This window comes from Mauremys mutica, chromosome 2 (genome assembly GCF_020497125.1).
Source record: "Mauremys mutica isolate MM-2020 ecotype Southern chromosome 2, ASM2049712v1, whole genome shotgun sequence".
In the NCBI taxonomy this organism is placed as follows: Eukaryota; Metazoa; Chordata; order Testudines; family Geoemydidae; genus Mauremys; species Mauremys mutica.
The window spans coordinates 177675770-177694814 of record NC_059073.1 but is presented as its reverse complement, the minus strand read 5'-3'; the positions used below and the strand labels follow the sequence as shown (position 1 = coordinate 177694814).

Here is a 19045-nt window from a genome sequence, read left to right as displayed (position 1 = left end):
CTGCCTCCATTTTTATGGCCTTAACAAACCAGGTGCTGAGCCCCAGTTCTCGTCTGAGATCCCCAAAAAAGAACATCTTCCCATCCATTAACAAGACAGGACCTATCTTTAGAAGGGGAAGAAAGAGAACCCTGGGACTTACAGACTAGCTAGCCTCACTTCCATACCTGGAAAGATACTGGAACACATTATTAAACCATCAGTTTGTCAGCACCTACAGGATAATTTGGTTCTTAGGACTAGTGAGCATGGATTTGTCAAGAACAAATCCTTCCACACCAATCCTATTTCCTCCTTTGACAGGGTTACGGGCCTAGTGGAGGTGGGTAAACAGTAGACGTGATCTATCTTGGTGTTAATAAGGCTTTTGACACAGTCCCATAGGACATTCTCACAAGCAAACTAGGGAAATGTACATTCCCTCTCAAAGGCAGGGGGACCGGACATGAGGGCCTGGTTGTACTAGAACCAATGACAATAACAATAGTGACAGTGACTTCAGTGGGGCATGAAGCCCGGACCCAGATAAATCCCTCCCTTGGACAAATACCCTATAACAAAATAGATGTCTTCCTACTCCGTCTAGGTGCTGGGTTGTGTGTGGTGGCGATGCTCAGGACCTCTACTATCGGGCTAGTGGAAAGCTGTCAAGGAGGAACTCTGAGGAGTCCAATGGATGAATGGTGATCTCCATGGAAGAGAAGCCCTCTGGAGATGGAGCAGCAGGATAAGGTAGGTGTTGAAGGTCTTCTCCGGTGTCTTCGGGATGGGTGTCACTCTCGTCAATATGGTCGGAAGCACGATGAGACCTGTACCGCGCACAGGCTGCCACTCAGATGGAAAGCAGCTTCATTCACACAGGAGTCAGTCCCTTTAGATGTCAAGGCAGGAAAAAATGGACTGTTCCAAAATGGCAATGCCAAACAAGTCTGAGGTAAATCTGAGGTAATAGAACCTTCAGGGATTTGGGCGGGAAAACAGATGGAATGTCTGGAGTCCAAAGGTGGGAAAATCCAGTTCTAACCAGTTGGGGCTAGTTCTGAGTCAGTGCCCCTGAGGTAAACAAGGATTGAATCCTGAAGTCACATGTCACAGACTCCATTTTGTATTTTTTACTTTTAGTTATCCCAACACTGAGCCAGTTGTTTCCCCTCCCCAGGCCTGTTTCTCATCAGTAGGGTTGGGGTCAAGTCCCTACAACCCAAGGGGGTGGGAGTCTCCAGAGAGGTGTGCAAAGTGCCGGGATGTCAGGAGCTGGGAGGCACTGTCACCCCCACACTAGGGCAGTGTTCTGCACCCCCTGCTGCTGGCTGAGTTTCCCCATTCCTTGACAATAAGTCAGACTCTTGTTTTCACAGCCAGTCGATCGCCCAGTGTCATCACCCTGCCTGCTGGCTGGGCAGGGTAACGCCTCAGGTCACCACCCTCTCCAGCCTGCCTTGGGCTTGGAGAGTGAGAAGGAGGGCGAGGGACAGCTGGCAACCCTGAACATTCACCGTCCATCGCTCCATCACCTAGACCAAGTGAGTGGCATTAAGATTCCTCAGTGGCTTTCCCTGTCTGTCTGGGGAGAGGCAGAAAGAGGGGGAGAGAATCTCTCCCAAAGGAGATTCGATTTGAAAACTGCCACCAGGGGCCCCTCGCTCTCAGACCGGGGAGGGCTTCTCAAGAGCCGTCTCCAGTGTGTTTGGAAATGTCCCAACAATGGGGCTCCCAGCCCTTCCTTTGTGGGAGACTGTTCCCCAGGCTGAGAGTCTCTGAGCTGGGCCAGACCCTGTGAGCTGCCGAGCATGGAAGTCAATGGGAAACGAGGGGGCCCTGGGCTTGCTATGCCTAGGGACTTTGACGTGGGGAATGGTTTGCCAGGAGAAGTCCAGACTCCTGGGTTCTGTTCCTTCTCTAGCCTGGGACGGGGGAGTGTGGCCTGGGATGGCAGGAGGGAGCTGCTTGTCCAAAGTGACCAATGGTCTTTGTGACTGACCCTAGTGCTTGAAAAGGATGAGACTCCCCAGTTATTGCAGCACCAGGGATGATGAAGGGGAATGTTGGGAGCAGATCATCCAATGAACTCCTGCCCGTGTGTGTAGCTTGCACTCCCTGCACCCCTGTGGGGGGAGGAGGAGCTGCTCTAGCTGGGGCAGGGATGATGAGGGATGAAAAAGGCTGATTAGTGAGAGGCTGCCTTGACCCCAGACTCACGCCTGCTCTTTGCTCGATTCCAGGATGTCCAGGCTCCTGAGGATGTTCAGGAAGAAGGCTCTGCAGGTGGCCCCAGAGCCTGATGGAAGCAGCTGCCATCTTCCCCAGGAGCTCCTGGCTGGGCCAGGAGGTGGAAGTGCCCAGCCTTCTGGCAGAGGAAACCCGCTCCCGGCGCAGGGGCCGAGGTGGGAGAGGCACCAGCCAGGCCAAAATGGAGCTGGCCCAGGATGCAACTGGGCAGGCAGGACCCAGCCCAGGAGCGAAGCCGGGCAGGGTGGCTCTGGGGCTTGTTGTGTGAGTAGCACCGGCCCCAGGAGCCCAGACCTGATTCCAGCAGGAGGCATCGCCCTGCCCGGTCACTGAGGACCTTCCAGCCTCCCCAGGGCAGGAGGTGGAGGATCCCTATCCCAGCACCAGCAGCTCGGCCCACTTCCCATGGGAGAGCAGCAGCACCTGGGACTCAGGCAGCAGTGAGGCCAATGGGCGCCGCTGCTTTGCTCCAGGTGAGGGGCCAGACTGGGCTCAGGGAGGTTGTGAGGAGGGGGCTGTGGACACCCTGGCCCAGGCACTCGACCAGTGCTATGGGGGCGGGTCCTCAGCCCAGGGGTCTGGCCTGAGCCACATGAACCCCACTAACACTAGGTGCTTCCACTTTGGTCCTTGGTGCTCCAGTTGCAGGGGCAGGCACCTCCCAGGGAGTCCAGGACAGTGTGTGAGGGGGTGTCTTTGCAATGGGCTTCTGAAGGAGTTGGGGGCTGAAGGCATCATTGAGCGGCGGGAGTGTTTGGCCCAATCTGCCCTAGGTCCCAGGTGTGGGAAGGGGGCACATTGCCCCACCATGTCCCTGTCCTTCCCCCGAGTGGCAGCAGGCGTCACCCTGTCCCCTTCTCTCCCTGGTGCAGGGACTGCCATGGACTCAGAGGACGAGGAGGAGGAATGGGTGGACATGGCCACAAAGGAGACTGCTCTCAAGAACATCCGAGAGTAGCTCCAGGGCTGAGAAAAGGTACAAACGTTTTCCAGCTGTGCTGGAACCGAGATTGTCCTGCCCCTTCCCAGCATCACGACCCCCTGCAGAGGGTCTTGTCCCCAGTGATCCTCCATCCCTAATGGGGACCTTTCTCCTCCATGATCTGGGACCCCCAAGCTGGGGGTGCTTGTCACACACCAGCCAGGGTCTCTTCCCCCCCCCCCAGGCACTGTCCCAGTTCCTGACCCTGCTTGTGTAGGGGTCGTGGGTGATTTGGACAATGAGTGAGTCCCCACTAACCCCCATTCAGGCCTGAGTGCTTCAGCTAGTGTGGGCGGGGTAGGGAGTTCCCTGGCTAACTGGCTCTCCCTCTCCTAACCCCACTCCTGGTGGATGCAGGATGAAGCCCAGCATCTCATGTTTCAGCACACCATCCACCCGTGTGTCTCGCTGCACAACCGAGAGGGCAGGACACGCTGGAGGCACACTTCTGCAAGGCGGCTGTGATGGAGAGGATTGTGGTGAGTGAGACATGGTGATGGGCAGCTGGAGGGAGGACAGAGACATGGGATGGGTAGGGGTCTCTCCAGGCCAGTGGATGGGAGATGGCTGGTGCTGGAGGGGCAGCTGAGGGTGGGGATTGCTGGAGCTGAAGATTGGGGAGAAGAAACGAGATAAATTCTGAGATTGGTCACTAGTGGGCTGGAATCGGAGAAGCGGGAGGCAGGTGGGGGGATCCTGCTGGCTGTGTGGGGTGCTGACTGGGTAATCTCCTCACTGGGAGGAGTTAGTGAGGCCCAAATCTACAGACTCCTTTGTTTCCTTTGGGTCTCACAGGAGCTCATTGAGGAGCTGCCTGATAACTCTCCACCCGGCGGCGTCCTCGCTAACTCCCTGATTGCTCTGGGCAACCTCAGGTACCGAGACCCACCCGCCCAGTTCCCCTAACCCCGGTTCTGCTCAGGCCCAGAGCTGGGAGTCACTGCCCCTCCCGCTCCCAGGTCACTTCCCAAGGGTGACTCCTCTGGCAGAAGTGATGGGAAGGTTCCCTCTCTCTCTGCTGCACTGTTCTTTTCACTCCAGTAACATTGCAATGGCTTTGGGGAGAGGTTCACTCCCAAGTTCAGATAGAGGAGGGCGGCATGGTCCAGGGAACAGTCCCTATTCCTGTCCTGCCACTGTCTGTCTGGGAAACCTTGGCCTTGTCATTCCCTGGCTCAGTGCCTCAGTTTCCATTCTCGCCAGCCTCTGCCTAGCTCCCTGCAGTTTCACGTCCACGTTGCTGCCAGTCCCACCCCTGCACTGCACAGTCTAATAGTGCTGGCTCCTCTCTCTTGCCAGCACCATGACACCTGCCCTGGAGCCAGAACTGGAGACCCACCTACTTCGAGCTGCCCTGCATGCCATCTTCATCCTGGGCACGGAGAAGTTCACCACTCAAGTCTAGGTAGATCATGCTAAAGTCATGGTTTGAAGAGCCAGCTGTCAACCTGCCACAAATCATTTTTAATTGCCTGCATTGGGATGTGAATGAGAGAGACCAGGATATGTGTTTGGAGGTCTCACCAGTGCTTCCCAGAGACCCCTTGTGACGGGGCGGAATGGCCCCGCACTGGGACTGAAAGAGTTAACCCTTCCCTGCTGACAGAGGAAGCCATGCCCGTGAGGCTCTGCTGCGCATGCTCCAACCGGGAGTCAAGCATAAAAGGCTGCAGAACTGCTTAGTTCGGGCTGGCAGCTCAGGAAGAAGGATGCCCTGCAGAAGCTTCAGCCCAGGAGCAGTTGCAAGGAAGGAGGGAGCTGAGGAGCCAGGAAGCGGGCCCAGAGACTGGCAGCCGTGGAAATCCCAGGGAGCATCGGGTGCTGAGGATCCTGAAGACCCTGATGCCACAAGAACTGCTACGTTTGGAGGACTGGTAGGAAGTGACCCAGGGAAGGGAAAGGAGTGGTATCTCCCACCATTATGAAGGCAGCGTATTGTGGTAGTATTCCCCGCTGACTCGTGGTGGATCATGCCATCACTGTAAGAGCCCTGGGTCGGAGTCCAGTGAAGTCGAGTGGGCCCAGCCTCCCGTACTGGGGGTCTCTACCCCCCCACTTTTGGGGGATGATGTAGTTCACCAACCCCTCTCTCACCCCAAATGAGGTAGATGAACTCTGGCCGCTGGGCCACGCTATCCCCCAAGGGGAGAAGAATTGAGAGAGATTCTGGCCATTAGGCCACACTGCCTTAGGAACACACTATAGAAACTCCAGCCACTGGGCCGCGCTACCCGACCCGGGGAAGAGGGTGTAGAGAGACTCTGGCCATTGGGCCGTACAGCCCTGACTACCGGGGAGGTAGTAAGACCGACGTAGATGCAGGGAGGCGGGGTTAACCTCGCTTTCTCCCTCTTGAATTAAAGGGGTTGACGAGGTACAAAACCCGCCACACCCCTCTTCCCATCCTGTGGTAGGTGTAGCCCCACTTTCCTTAACTCTGACCCATGGCTCTCCCTTGCTTTGCAGGATTTGCATAGGGTATGCCAGACCTCCTGGACACCATGCTGGGGAACCTGCTGGTGGAGTCCCCAGACACCGACAGGCTCCACAACATCTTGGAGGTGAGCCCGATGAGGGGCTGTGGGCAATTTTACCTTAACTCTTAGATCCATTTTCCAGTCTATCCTCCTAGCTGGGTCTCCAGTGTCCCATCCTCGGTGAGGGCAGTGAGTGCAATGCAGTGTCAGGCCCTTCCTCCTTGAAGGACAGAGGAAGAAGCTGGGACTTCAAGCCAGAGCTCTGCCTGGTTCTGTTGCGCACTAACCTCAGTGCCCCTGGCTGGGAAATGGCACCCAATAGAAGAGTGAGACTGGGACCCCAGGCAATTTCTCTCAGACTGACCCCAGCTGGAGGATGAGTCTTTCTCTGTCTCTTTCTCTGTTCTACACCCCTCCCCTGCAATTCTGATGGGCCAGGCATGCAGCAAGGACTCTCCCACTGTGCAGCCACCAATGGGATTGGAAGGATACAGGCACTGCAACCACAATGCCAAATGCATGTGTGTGTCTCTTTCCCAGGGCTGGCCATCCAGGAGGCCAAAGAGCTGTAGTGCTGGGACAGCTGGCTCCTGGGCTACAGGAACACGGCCAGGGTGGGGGAAGTAAGGACATTCTGCCAGGGCATGAGACAGCTCAGGGAGTGGGGTGGCTGGGTCCCCTGCAGTGGCTGCCCCCTGTGGCCACTAGATGGAGATGCCATTCTAGCCCCAGGATTTGAAGCCTGGCTCTGGACAATCTGCTAATGCCTCACATCCTGTTGGTTTTAGGTCTTCAGCAAGTTCTTCTCGGAGAGGCAGAGAAGATTTTTCTCCAGATGGAGGGCAGTGCTGGCCATCCACGACCCCCTGCTGCGTGTCAGCCAGGCTGGGCTGCTCCTCGCCTACCTCCTCCTGGGGGAAGTTCAGCAGCTGATGGGGGACAAGGTAAGCAGCTGCATTAGATTCAGGAAATTGGGGCGGGACCCAGGCCTCATTGCCATCCTATCGCCATTTGCTGGCCTGGCATCAAGGAACCTGGTGGGGAATGAGAGGGAAAGAAGGTGCTACTGGGAAGGGAGATGAATTCACCTCCATGAGCAGGAGGAAACCAGCTTGTCCCCAGAGCAGCTCCAACGCAACTCTTTACCTACTCACGGACTTATGTTCTTAGGGGACAGTGCTTTCGCTCTTGGAAGGAGCAGACGAATCCCCTAAGTGAGCCCTCTGCGAGCCTCTCCTGTCCCACAGGGCCTCACCCAGTTCCCAGTGGCCTAGTGTCCATGTCAACCAAGCAACCACCTTGAGAGAAGGGGAGGATTCAGTCAGCAGGGGCTGCTGATCTGCCCCATTCACCAGGGCTGCCATCCTATGGCTTCAGCATTAGTGTGTGGGATGACTTGGGGCAAGAGCTCAACCTCCTTGCAACCCACTTTACTGCTGCCAGAATCCCTCCTGCCCTCCCTGCTAGAGCCCCCTCCCTGGCCAACCTCCTCCGCTCCCTGCTGCAGGTACTGCTCTGGCTCACTGTAAATGGGGAGCTAGTGGAAGGGGAAATGGAGCCCCCTGGCACTCATTAAAAGGGACAGTGGTGGATTCTCCATCTCTTGATGTCATTTAATGAAGACTAGATGCCTTTCTGGAATGTGTTTGCCCCAAAAGTAGCTATTGTGCTATACAGGAAGCCTGTGATATGCAGGGGGTTAGAATAGATGCTCTAAAGGTCTCTTCTGGCCATAAAGTCTACTAACTTTGGAAAAACTGAGTGTAGCATTGGGAGCAGCCTCTGATGTTTTACTGTCTAGCCGGCTTGCTTCCTGGAGTGAACACTGATTGAGTGGGGTGATCCACAGGGAGTAGCTCAAACCTTGAAAGTGTCTGGCCAGCGGCAGGACATTAGCACTTCAGGGGAGGGGTGGGTGTGGCAGTGACATCACAAAGGCCTTTTGCAGGACCTCAGCCTATTGGCCAAAGGTGGTGGGGAGGTGGTGACCTCACAGAGAGATGCTAATATCAGCCAAGCAGGACAGGGGCACAGGGCTAGGGACACCTCTTAGACCCCTGTGGCTCTGCTTCAGCAACTCTCCTTCTCGTGGTCTCTCTTTGAGGACTTAGAGAGTATTAGGGTTCACGTACGTGAGTGCGAGGAGGAACCTCTTTTGAGTTTTCTCCTTTCCTTTTACTGACTTTACTAGAAAAGAGATGTCCCTGTTTAGAAGATAAGAGCCTCCGAAGTATTTGGAACCTGCTCAGTCTGATGCATCTGGTGCCAGCTGAATTCTAGGCATGGAAAACACTAGTTTAAGGGGGCAGAATTTTAAGGTGCTGGAGGGGCAGCTGAGGGCAGGGATTGCTGGGGCTGAAGATTGGGGAGAAGAAACGAGATAGATTCTGAGCTTGGTCACTAGTGGGCAGGAATCGGAGGAGCGGGAGGCAGGTGGGGGGATCCTGCTGGCTGTGTGTGGTGCTGACTGGGTAATCTCCTCACTGAGAAGTGTCAGTGAGCCCCGAATCTCACACGCTCCTTTGTCTCCATTGGGTCTCACAGGAGCTCATTGAGGGAGCTGCCTGATAACTCTCCACCTGGCGGCGTCCTCGCTAACTGCCTGATTGCTGTGGGCAACCTCAGATACCGAGACCCTCCCGCCCGGTTTCCCTAACCCCGGTGCTGCTCAGGCCCAGGGCTGTGAGTCACTGCCCCTCCCGCTCCCAGGTCACCTCCCAAGGGTGGCTCCTGTGGCAGAGGTGGTGGGAAGGTTCACTCTCTCCTGGCTGGGCTGTTCTTTTCGCTCCAGTAACATTGCAATGGCTTAGGGGAGAGGCTCACTTCCAGGATCAGATAGAGGAGGGGCAGCAGGGTCTAGGGAAGAGGTGCTATTCCTGTCCTGCCACTGTCTGTCTGAGAAACCTTGGCCTTGTCATTCCCTGGCTCGGAGCTTCAGTTTCCATTTTCGCCAGCCTCTGCCTAGTTCCCTGCAGTTTCATGACTGTGTTGGTGCCAGTCCCACCCCCGCACTTCACAGTCCTATACCGGCTCCTCTCTCTTGCCAGCACCCTGATACCTGCCCTTGAGCCAGAGCTAGAGACCCACCTCCTTCGAGCTGCCGTCTTCACTCTGGGCACTCAGAAGGACACCACCCAAGTCCAAGTAGATCATGCTAAAGTCATGGATTGAAGAGCAAGCTGTCATCCTACCATGAATCCTGGCTAATTGCCTGCAGTGGGATGTGAATGAGAGAGGCCAGGATATGTGTTTGGGGGTCCCACTAGTGCTTCCCAGAGACCCCTCTTCCCATCCTGTGGCAGATGTAGCCCCACTTTCCCTAACTCTGACCCATGGCTCTCCCTTGCTTTGCAGGATCTGCATAGGGTCTTGCCAGATCTCCTGGATGCCATTCTGCAGAACCTGCTTGCAGAGCCCCGAGACACCGACAGGCTCCACTACATCTTGGAGGTGAGCCCGATGAGAGGGATGGGGCAATTTTACCTTTACTCTTAGATCCATTTTCCAGTCTGTCCTTCTAGCTGGGTCCCCAGTGTCCCGTCCTCGGTCAGGGCAGTGAGTGCAATGCAGTGTCAGGCCCTTCCTCCTTGAAGGACAGAGGAAGAAGCTGGGACTTCAAGCCAGAGCTCTGCCTGGTTCTGTGCGCACTAACCTCAGGGCCCCTGGCTGACTTGGGGAGTGAGAGTCTGAACCCCTCGTGTGAGATGCAGAAAATGGTCCTCAGAGAAGAGCCACAGGCTCCTTCCTAGAGAAACAGAGAATCAGCGCTTCTCTCCGTCGGGCTCTGAGATTCCTGGGGGGATAGTTGTCACATTCAGTCCCTTCACCCAACCAAGGACTTGAGAGCCAGGGAAGTAGGAGGGGGCTGTCTCCTTCCTGGTGAGCTGTTCAGGAATCTGGAGTTCAGGGAGGATGGGACCAGCTCCAACACCAAACACTGTTCCACTCTAGAGAGACAATGACAAGTTGTGACCTGCAGAATGGAAGCATCGTCCTGGGGGGCAACAATCCCCTTCTAAAGCTCGGGAATAAAGGAATCAGATATTCCACCCTGCGCACACTGTCTCAGCCCCCTGGAGGTTGGGGAGGGGTGTGTGTCATTTGCACAACACGTGCACCTGCCCATTGATCCTGAGCTGCCTCCTTTCCCCACAGCACATTAACTACTGGATCGTGTCCAGGGTGTCGCAGGAGAGAGCCAGGGCCATTAGGAGCAGCACGGCCCTGCTCAGATTCACCATCCCCTTCCTGAGTTTGACGTAAGTGACCTCTGACCCCAGCTTCCTGACTGCAGGCGTAGGCGGGCTGGCTCCAACTGGCTGTAGGATCTGCTGCTGCAGGGGCTGTGGGTTAGGAGTGTTTCTCTTGGGGTGCCAGAGGCAGAGCAGGGAATGAGCTTGGCTTGAGTCAAGTTCTTCTTGTCCTGGTTAAGTGGTGACTGGGCTTTTAAGGGGCTCATGCTCCAGATTCATGCCTCCCTGTCATCCTGGAGCAGCTGGGGAAGCAAGTCCTCCTGGAGGGCCCTGCCCACATCCCTGTTCTCCAGGCTCCCTTGGGGGCAGAGGAAATTAAGGATCTACCTCTAGCTTCTATCCTCTAGCATCTCCCGCAAAGCGGCTGAGGGGAAAAAGGGAGTCCTGGCCCAGGAGGAACTGGGATCTGACAGGAAAATACCGATGGAGTCCCTTCTCCCTCTCCCTTCCATTAGAACTCCACAGAATTCCCCAGGCTGGGTCACCATGTGGCACAGCTGGCTCTGTTCATCAGTGACCCAGGCAAGGACCTCAGCCGGCAGGCCAGGGAGGGGCTTTACCGGCTCTACCAGCTGCTGCTGCACCAGAGGGGTAATGAGCCCAGCTGGGAAATGGCACCCGATACAAGAATGAGACTGGGATCCCAGTCAATTTCTCTCAGATTGACCCCGGCTGGAGGATGAGTCTCTGTCTGCTCTTTCTCTGTCTGCTCTTTCTCCCTCCCCTGCAATTCCGTTGGGCCAGACACGCAGCGAGGACTCTGCCCACTGTGCAGCCACCAATGGGATTGGAAGGACACAGGCACTGCAACATGAATGCCAAATGCGTGTGTGTGTCTCTTTCCCAGGGCTGACCATCCAGGAGGCCAAAGAGCTGTGGTATTGGGATAGCAGGCTCCTGGGCTACAGGAACACGGCCAGGGTTGGGGAGGTAAGGTCATTCTGCCAGGGCATGAGACAGCTCAGGGAGTGGGGGTGGCTGGGTCCCCTGCAGTGGCCACTAGATGGAGATGCCATTCTAACCCCAGCATTTGGAGCCTGGCTCTGGGCAATCTGCTAATGCCTCACATTCTGTTGGTTTTAGGTCTTCGGCAAGTTCTTCTCAGAGAGGCAGAGAAGATTTTTCCTCTAGACAGAGGGCAGTGCTGGCCATCCACGACCCCCTGCTGTGTGTCAGCCAGGCTGGGCTGCTCCTCGCCTACTCCCTCCTGTGGGAAACCCAGCAGCTGATGGGGGACAAGGTAAGCAGCTGCATTAGACTCAGGAGATTGGGGCGGGGCCCAGGCTTCATTGTCATCCTATCACCATTCGCTGGCCTGGCAGCAAGAAGCCTGGTGGGGAATGAGAGGGAGAGCAGGTGCTACTGGGAAGGGAGATTAATTCACCTCCACGAGCAGGAGAAACCAGCTTGTCCCCAGAGCAGCTCCAATGCAGCTCTTTAGCAAGACTAATTAATGAGAAGCATTACCTCCTCACGGATTTACGTTCTTAGGGCACGGTGCTTTCGCTCTTAGGGGATTCGTCTGCTCTTTCCAAGTGCCCTCTGCGAGCCTCTCCTGTCCCACAGGGCCTCACCCAGTTCCCAGTTGTCTAGTGTCCATGTCAACCAAGCCACCACCTTGAGAGAAGGGGAGGATTCAGTCAGCAGGGGCTGCTGATCTGCCCCATTCACCAGGGCTGCCATCCTGTGGCTTCAGCATTAGTGTGTGGGATGACTTGGGGCAAGAGCTCAACCTCCTTGCAACCCACTTCACTGCTGCCAGAATCCCTCCTGCTCCCCCGATACAGCCCCCTTCCTGCCCAGCCTGGGTGGGGGTGGAGGAGAGGGTTCTGAGAACTTAAGCTGTGCTTTGGAGGTGGAACAGCTGTCAAGGGCACTGAGAGGGAGTTGGCAGTATCTCAGCCTACAAGGAATGGGGTTGGCACTGGAGGTCACTAGAAAGGAAAAGAAGACTCCATTCTCGGGGTCAGGAGGTGAATCCATCCCTCAGAGGTGGGCAGGTACTGGGTGGAAATGCTGCTGGTTCCTGGTGCCCTTAATTGCCCCTGATTCCTCGGAGAGTTTGAGTCTCTGACAGGTTCTCGTTTCCTTGCAGCAGGAGGACGTCACGGCCAAAGTGATGCACCTGCTCCGCATCATCCGGCACTTGTGCCAGGTGCCTGAGGCACTGCATGGGCTGTGCCTCTGTGGCCACCAGGAACTCCCACCCACTCCCTGCTGCAGGTCTTGTTCTGGCTCACTGTAAATGGGGAGCTAGTGGATGGGGAAATGGAGCCCCTGGCACTGACTAAAACACTCTCTCCTCTCTGTGGAGCAGGGTTCTTCCCTCTGCCCCCTAAATTCCTTCATTTGGGGCAGGAGTGCTTTCCCTCACACCCATTCCCTTCCCCCCTTTTTTTGGTCTACCGCATCCCATCCCCTCTGCTCCCAGGCAGTGCTCTCCCTGCCCCATATGGTGCAGAAAGGCCATTAGCCACAGCCCCTATCCCCACTGAAGCTCGGAAAGCTCCACTTTTGAGGAGGTAGTGGTGGGACAGAGGCTCAGGGTTAGCTTCACCTCCTGCCCTTTATACTTCCCTTGACTCTTCTATAGAGTCTCTTGGTGTGAAATGAATAGGAGCCGCCTTCCCGTCTGTCTTCCAGGCCCTGGGATCTGGCACAGCCTCCCAGACTGGCGCAGCCTGCAGATGAGCCACCTCCGGGAGCAGTGGGGACACATCACCTCGTCCCATCAAAGCAAGCAATGGTGGGTCTCAGAGAGGCTAGATGGAAGACCCCACTCCCTCCTGGAGGTAAGAGCCATTTACTGCTTGGGGCATGTAGGTATCTTGGGGGAGAATTGGGATCCCCGATGCATAGCCTGGCTGAGAGTTTCCCCGGTCTCTGGCTCCCAGCTCTGGGACAGAGATGTCTCCATCATTGTTCCACCCTGGTTTTGTTTCTAGGAAGAGGCTCCCCAGAGATGTCCTCGAACATGGACTCCTATGAGCATTTCCGCTGGGAGGCTCCAGCCCCTCGAGCATGAAGAGAGCATCAGGTAGTCGTGGCATCTCTGTTCTCCAGCTCTACTTCCCACAGCAGGGCAAACGAACCCTTCAGCTCCCAGAATCCCAACACTTTGACCTCCTTCCACTCAGCAGTGGGGTTTCTCCAGCCCCCTCACCACACCTGTCAGCCTCTGAATGATGAAGGGCCTGAATGTCAGAGTCACCAGAACAAGCACTCTCCATTTCCAGGCAGTGGGGCCTGTGTGTACTCAGCCCCTCTGGAAACCAGGTCTGAAATGGGGAGCAAGGACCCCAGCCCAGTAATAGTAGGAGTGGGCAGAGCAGGCCTATAACAGGGTGCTTTCCCCTGGGCTGCACAGCCTGGGGCTTAGCCATGGTGATTACAGAATGAGCTTTAACTGAGAGGCACTATGTACCTTCCTATAAAGAGACAGATTTCAGTGGTGATACAGCCCAGCTGGGGTATCAACAGGAATGAGAACGAGGTAGGAAGTTCAGAGCAGCAAGGAAAGCCTAGAGGGGAATTTGAGAAGAGAGGTAGGAAGTGCCCAGGGAAAACTGCAGCAAAGAGAAAGGAGCAGACCTAGGTATTGAGTTCAGGGCCCTCTGTGAGGAATCCCTTCCTTGCAGATGCTGTGCTTTGGTTCCTGGACTCTGCCAGGAAGCCCAGCTCCCATCCCTAGCAGCTTGGCTCTTCCCTACTTGCTGTGCACCAGGCCCTCTGCAGAGAACGGCTCTGGGCAAGGACTGCAGAGCCAGCTGTCATCCTGGTAGGTGCAGCCCCAGATTCCATAACCCTGACCCATGGTCTCCCTCCGCTGACAGGCTCTGAAGAAGGCCTGCCCAGAGCCATGGATGCCATGCTGAGGAGCTTGCTGACAGCAACCCCCAGCACAGACAATCTCCAGCACATCTTGGAGGTGAGCATAATGGTCAGGGGCAGCAGGAATTTTACCTTAGCCCTGGGGAGGCCTGGAAATGAGAGACAGGATGATCCACGTTTCCACTGTGTCCTGCTACTTGAGAGCCGTCAGTGCAGGGCAGTGTTGGGGCCCTTCCACCTTCAGGGACAGAGGGAAGGTGCTGGTGCTTGACAGCAGGGCTCCGCCTGGTCCTTTTGAGCACTAACTCCAAGGTCCCAGGCAGGCTTGCACAGTGAGAGCATCAGACCCCGTGAGGTCCAGGAGAAGGCCCTCAGAGAAGAGCACTGGCTCCTTCCTAGGAAGCTACTGAGATTCTCAAGGAGGGATTCATCCCTTCTCTCCCACAGACACAGAGGATTGTAAAGAGCACAGAGCGTTGTTCTTTATCCAACAGAGACCTGTCCTAGCTGTCACCCATAAACCTGGGAGAGAGCTGGGAACTTGACCGGGTCCTACCCCTTGCCCTGGTACACTCTCTTCTCCCCTCCTGCCTTGGCTATTTAGCTATGGCTCTATGAACATGAAACAAATGGGAACTTCTTCTCTATCTCTAAGCCAAACTGGTTTATCAAATCTGACCCCTCAACATATTTCAGGGGGCGTATTTCCATTACATGTACAGAACTCATTATACCCCACTCAGACCTACATCACCCAAGGATATTCATCACCAGAGTGTTGTCAGCTTTCCAAACATAAGAAGGGCCATACTGGGTCAGACCCCATGTCCATCTATCCCCGTATCCTGTCTTCCGACAGTGGCCAATGCCAGGTGCCCCAGGAGAAATGAACAGAACAGGTAATGATCAAGTGGTCCATCCCCTGTCGTCCATTCCCAGCTTCTGGCAAACAGAGGCTAGGGACAGCATCCTTACCCATCCTGGCTAATAGCCATTGATGGACTTATCCTCTATGAGTTTACCTACTTCTTTGTTGAACCCTGTTATAGTCTTGGTCTTCACAACATCCTCTGGCAAGGAGTTCCACAGGCTGACTGTGTGTTGTGTGAAAAACTACTTCATATTTTTCGTTTTCAACCTGCTGCCTATTAATTTCATTTGGTGACCCCTAGTTCTTGAACGATGCGAAGGAGTAAAGAATACTTCCTTATTTACTTTCTCCACACCAGTCATGATTTTAAAGACCTATATCATGTCCCCCCTTAGTCGTCTCTTTTCTAAGCTGGAAAGTCCCAGTCTTCTTAATCTCTCCTCATTTGGCAGCTCTTCCAAACCCCTCCAGATCCCTTTCTTGAGTGGTAACAGCTAATTTAGATCCCATAGTTTTATATGTAGGATTGGGATTGTATTTTCCAATGTGCATTTCTTTGCATTTATAAACACTGAATTCTGAACATTGAACATTGCCATTTTGTTGCCCAGTCACCCAGTTTGGTGAGATCCTTTTGTAGCTCTTGGCAGTCTGCTTGGGATTCAATTATCTTGAGTAGTTTTTTTTTTAATCATCTGCAAATTTTGGCACCTCACTGTTTACCCCTTTTTCCAGATCATTTATGAATATGTTGAACGGCACTGGTCTCAGTTCAGACCCCAGGGGGACACCACCATTTATCTCTCTCCATTCTGAAAACTGACCATTTATTCCTAGCCTTTGTTTTCTCTTTTAACCAGCTACCAATCCATGAGAGGACCTTATGAGGTACCTGTCTGGCACAATAATTCTGCATTGAATCAGTTGAGTCAATTGCTTATTCTCTGGGGTTCAGACCCTCTGTTCTCCCCCTGGGGTGACAGAACCCTGATTGTCACATCTGTCTTTCAGGCTCTGTCCCAGCTTCTCACAGAGATGTATCCTGCAGCCAGCTCAGTTCAGGGAGTAGTGGGGACAGGTGATCTCCTCCTGTCAGACCAAGCAACATGGGTCTCATTGAGGCTCAGATGGAAGTTCCCATGCATCTCCTGGAGGTAAGAACTGTTGACTCTTCCTGCCACTTGGGGCTCTTGCAACAAACAGGGGGCTCCTGCTACATATCCTGGTTGGGAGCTTTCGCTATCCTTGGATCCCAGCCCTGGTTCAGAGACCTATTTCTCATCATGATATCCTTATTTTATTCTCAGAGGATGTGTCCAGGATCCTGGATAATATTTTCTGCAGGAGGTTTGAACGAGGAGAGATCACTCACTGTCATGACCCAGGGGTCTTCAACCCAGGACTGTAGGGTTCATGGAAGCAGCCACACTCCAACCTTCCACCTGGAAGCCTGCTGAAAATTGCTTACCTAGGACCCATGAAGTTCAGCCCCAGTCTGAGGCTCCACTCCTGAGGTTCTAGTGGAGGGGTCCCAGAGAAGCTAATTGGCCCTCTGGCCCTGCTTAAGGCAGCAGCAGGAAAAGGAAGCTGACTGAACACCAGGGCTGCTCCCTGTTCTGGACCGTGTGCTGCCTCTTTCTGCTGCTGCTCCCCTGGCTTGATTTCCTGGCATCTGATTTGTGGTTGTGATTGCAAGTTTGTCTTGTGCTTCTGATCTTCCAGTATCCTGACCCAGCTGACTCTCGACTCCTGTCATGTGAGTGTGGACTCTGGCTCTGACCAGTAGGTCTGGCTGCCCTTGACCCAGCCATGACATTGACTTTTGTACAATTTCTCCAATGCTCTTTTTTGCTCTCCAGCAAGAGACACCAGTACTTTGGCTTCCAAAGTCCTGGTTGCCTGCCATTCAAGGGCTGAGTGGTAGTGCTCATATTGCCCCCCACCCCCAAACCCTGCTGCTTTTCCTATGGGAATCTCCCTAGAGCAGAGGAGAAATCTCCTTTTCTCTTAGGATCAGTCCCAGCAATCATTCCACCCACCCTGGCCTCAGCTCAGCTACTTTGTTTACCTGGGATCCGGGACCATTTTTGAAGCCCTTAGCATGTGGGTGGAGGTGGGAGCAAAGGCTGAAGCTCCAGCAGTTTCCACCAAAGAACACCACCTTGTCTTTCTGTGGTCCGACTAGGGCTCACCATCCATCTTGGAGCGGAACACCAGATGGGAGCTGATAGATTGTCCTTGGTGGGCCATGTTCTTGTGTGTGATGGAGCTGTGTGCCAGAGAGGGCCAAGAGAAGATGCACCACACATGGCCAGGACCGGGCTAAACAATCTATAATGGTAGGTGAGTCAAACCATGGCCACTGTGACAGACCCAGCCCAGTGGGGTACAGGAGTCTGGTAGAGGGCAAATATACTGGTCACTGGATGAGTAGTTTTCTGTTCCCTGAGTGACCAGAGCAGGGGCTGCACTAGAGTAATCAGGAACCTGCTAGAACCAATTAAGGCAGACAGGCTGATTAGATCACCTGCAGCCAATCAAGGCAGGCTAATCAGGGCACCTGGGTTTAAAAAGGAACTCACTCCAGTCAGGCAAGGGGGAGCCAGAGGAGAGGAAGTGCGTGTGAGGAGCTGCGAGCAAGAGGCACCAGGAGCTGAGAGTGAGAGGGTGTGCTGCTGGAGGACTAAGGAGTACACGCGTTATCAGACTCCAGGAAGAAGGTCCTGTGGTGAAGATAAAGAAGGTGTTTGGAGGAGGCCATGGGGAAGTAGCCCAGGGAGTTGTAGCTGTCATGCAGCTGTTACAAGAGGCACTATAGACAGCTGTAATCCACAGGGCCCTGGGCTGGAACCCGGAGTAGAGGGCGGGCCCGGGTTCCCCCCAAACCTCCCAACTCCTGATCAGACACAGGAGGAGTTGATCCAGACTGTGGGGAAGATCACTGAGGTGAGCAAATCTGCCAATAAGCGCAGGACCCACCAAGGTAGAGGAGGAACTTTGTCACACCACATACAAATACCTTAGGCATCCATGGGGACTGAATCTGGGCCCTTAGCTGCCAAGAGCACAACTCACTCCATTATGGTAGTGACCCCTACCAGCCCCTCTGAGGGGGTCAGTATTATCTCTGTTAGCTGGCGCACAGGGATGGAAAGCAACTGGCTGCAAGGTTACACACAACATCACTGCCAGAGGCAGGAAGGAAGCATGGTACTGATACCAGTCCAGCTCCAACCACTAGGCTCCACCCACTTCCAAAGCCAGAGAACCCCAGAAGCCCTGACTGTGACAGCTAGGCCTTAAATGACAAGACCAACCTCCCTCCCCCTCAGGAAGCCATAGAAGGGACCATCTGCTGAGTTCCCCTTTGCAATGGCACTGCCAGAGACCATTGCTAGTGGGTGCTAAGTAACTGAGCAGGAAACTCCTTGAGAGACTCCTAGAGACTTGCAGGTGTTTCACTGTGACCCTCTGGGAGCCGTGGAAAGAAAGCTGCATGGAAGAGACTCTCCTGCTCTAACAAAGGGTTTCTATTCTCCTAGAGAGTCAGCCAGTGCGGCCTATTTGCAGAATGTGGAAGAGCCGTTTGGCGATGGGTTGGAGAATTCACCATGTAGGTGGCAGCAGCTGCAGTGCCTGGGGTCCCCATGGGCCAAGGCTCCATTCCTGACACACCAGGCTAATCTCCCACTGCTCTCAGGGGGCTTTGGCTTTAGCTGCTGGGCCTGGGTGCCTAGAGAGAGGACTCTGGTATTTCCATCAGGCTGTTCAATGGCAAATGCAGCCATCCACAGAAGTGAAGAAGAATGGAAGTGGAAAGAGTAAAGCTGGACCATCTGCTGAGCTGCTGCAATCAAGTGAGCAGAGCTGGGGAGAGAAGAAAGAGAACGTGAAGGTGGCTGGTGGCAGTAAGGAGGAAAAGCAGTTTGGGAGCCAGGAGCGTAGAAATAAATAGTTAATGATGAATACTGCAGGCTTTGTCTTGTGTGGTGAAGGGTTGAAAATGGGTCTCTTTACTATCACACTCAACTTTAAACTAGCCTTTTTGCGATGAAAGAGCAGGTCTATAAAGGTAAGAGGTCACTCTAGGGGCTTGACGTCCCAGATTCTGTCGCTATTGGTAGCAGTAGTGAGCTCTTGTCCTCTTTTTCTGGACTAACCACTAGAAAAAGGACATAATACATGTGGCCAAGGAAATAGAGAGGCATGGAGGTCACTCGCAGTGTTGCCTGTTAATATGGCTCTTGTCGGGGAGCATGGCAGGTTACTTAGGACTAGGTAGGAGCCACGTGTCTCCAAACTGTTATATCCTTGGGGGCAGCCGGTTTAGGAAGAAATCACTTGAGGCCAGACAGCAGAGAGCTAACAAAACTACCATTTTATTTACAGACACAGAGCTCAC

At 54.4% G+C, this 19045-nt stretch overlaps 1 protein-coding gene across 8 annotated transcripts; it reads left to right on the top strand.

The window, feature by feature from the left end:
- The first annotated feature begins 611 nt into the window (after window positions 1-611).
- Window positions 612-18582, top strand: LOC123363557. 8 transcript variants are annotated; one of them, XM_045004675.1, is made up of 21 exons: window positions 612-732; window positions 1359-1523; window positions 2223-2702; window positions 3102-3205; window positions 3569-3690; window positions 4007-4086; window positions 4511-5085; window positions 5678-5772; window positions 6477-6632; window positions 9043-9138; window positions 9844-9947; window positions 11025-11181; window positions 12037-12164; window positions 12585-12733; window positions 12887-12978; window positions 13775-13869; window positions 15504-15566; window positions 15655-15797; window positions 15951-16399; window positions 16829-16982; window positions 18186-18582. In XM_045004675.1, the coding sequence occupies exons 8-15, from the start codon at window positions 5692-5694 to the stop codon at window positions 12964-12966; spliced, it is 951 nt and encodes a 316-aa protein (XP_044860610.1). In that variant the 5' UTR covers window positions 612-732; window positions 1359-1523; window positions 2223-2702; window positions 3102-3205; window positions 3569-3690; window positions 4007-4086; window positions 4511-5085; window positions 5678-5691; the 3' UTR covers window positions 12967-12978; window positions 13775-13869; window positions 15504-15566; window positions 15655-15797; window positions 15951-16399; window positions 16829-16982; window positions 18186-18582. The 8 variants fall into 8 exon arrangements, with proteins under 8 accessions (XP_044860610.1, XP_044860614.1, XP_044860609.1 ...); XM_045004679.1 differs by having other exon boundaries at window positions 12887-12981; XM_045004674.1 differs by lacking the exon at window positions 15504-15566.
- Window positions 18583-19045: the final 463 nt, after the last annotated feature.

Coding starts and splice junctions, on each gene's coding strand:
- LOC123363557 (XM_045004678.1), top strand. CDS start 5,692: ATGCCAGACCTCCTGGACACCATGCTGGGGAACCTGCTGGTGGAGTCC. Junction 9,139..9,843: donor GGCTCCACTACATCTTGGAG/GTGAGCCCGATG, acceptor CTTTCCCCACAG/CACATTAACTACTGGATCGT. Junction 12,734..12,886: donor GACCCCACTCCCTCCTGGAG/GTAAGAGCCATT, acceptor TTTTGTTTCTAG/GAAGAGGCTCCCCAGAGATG.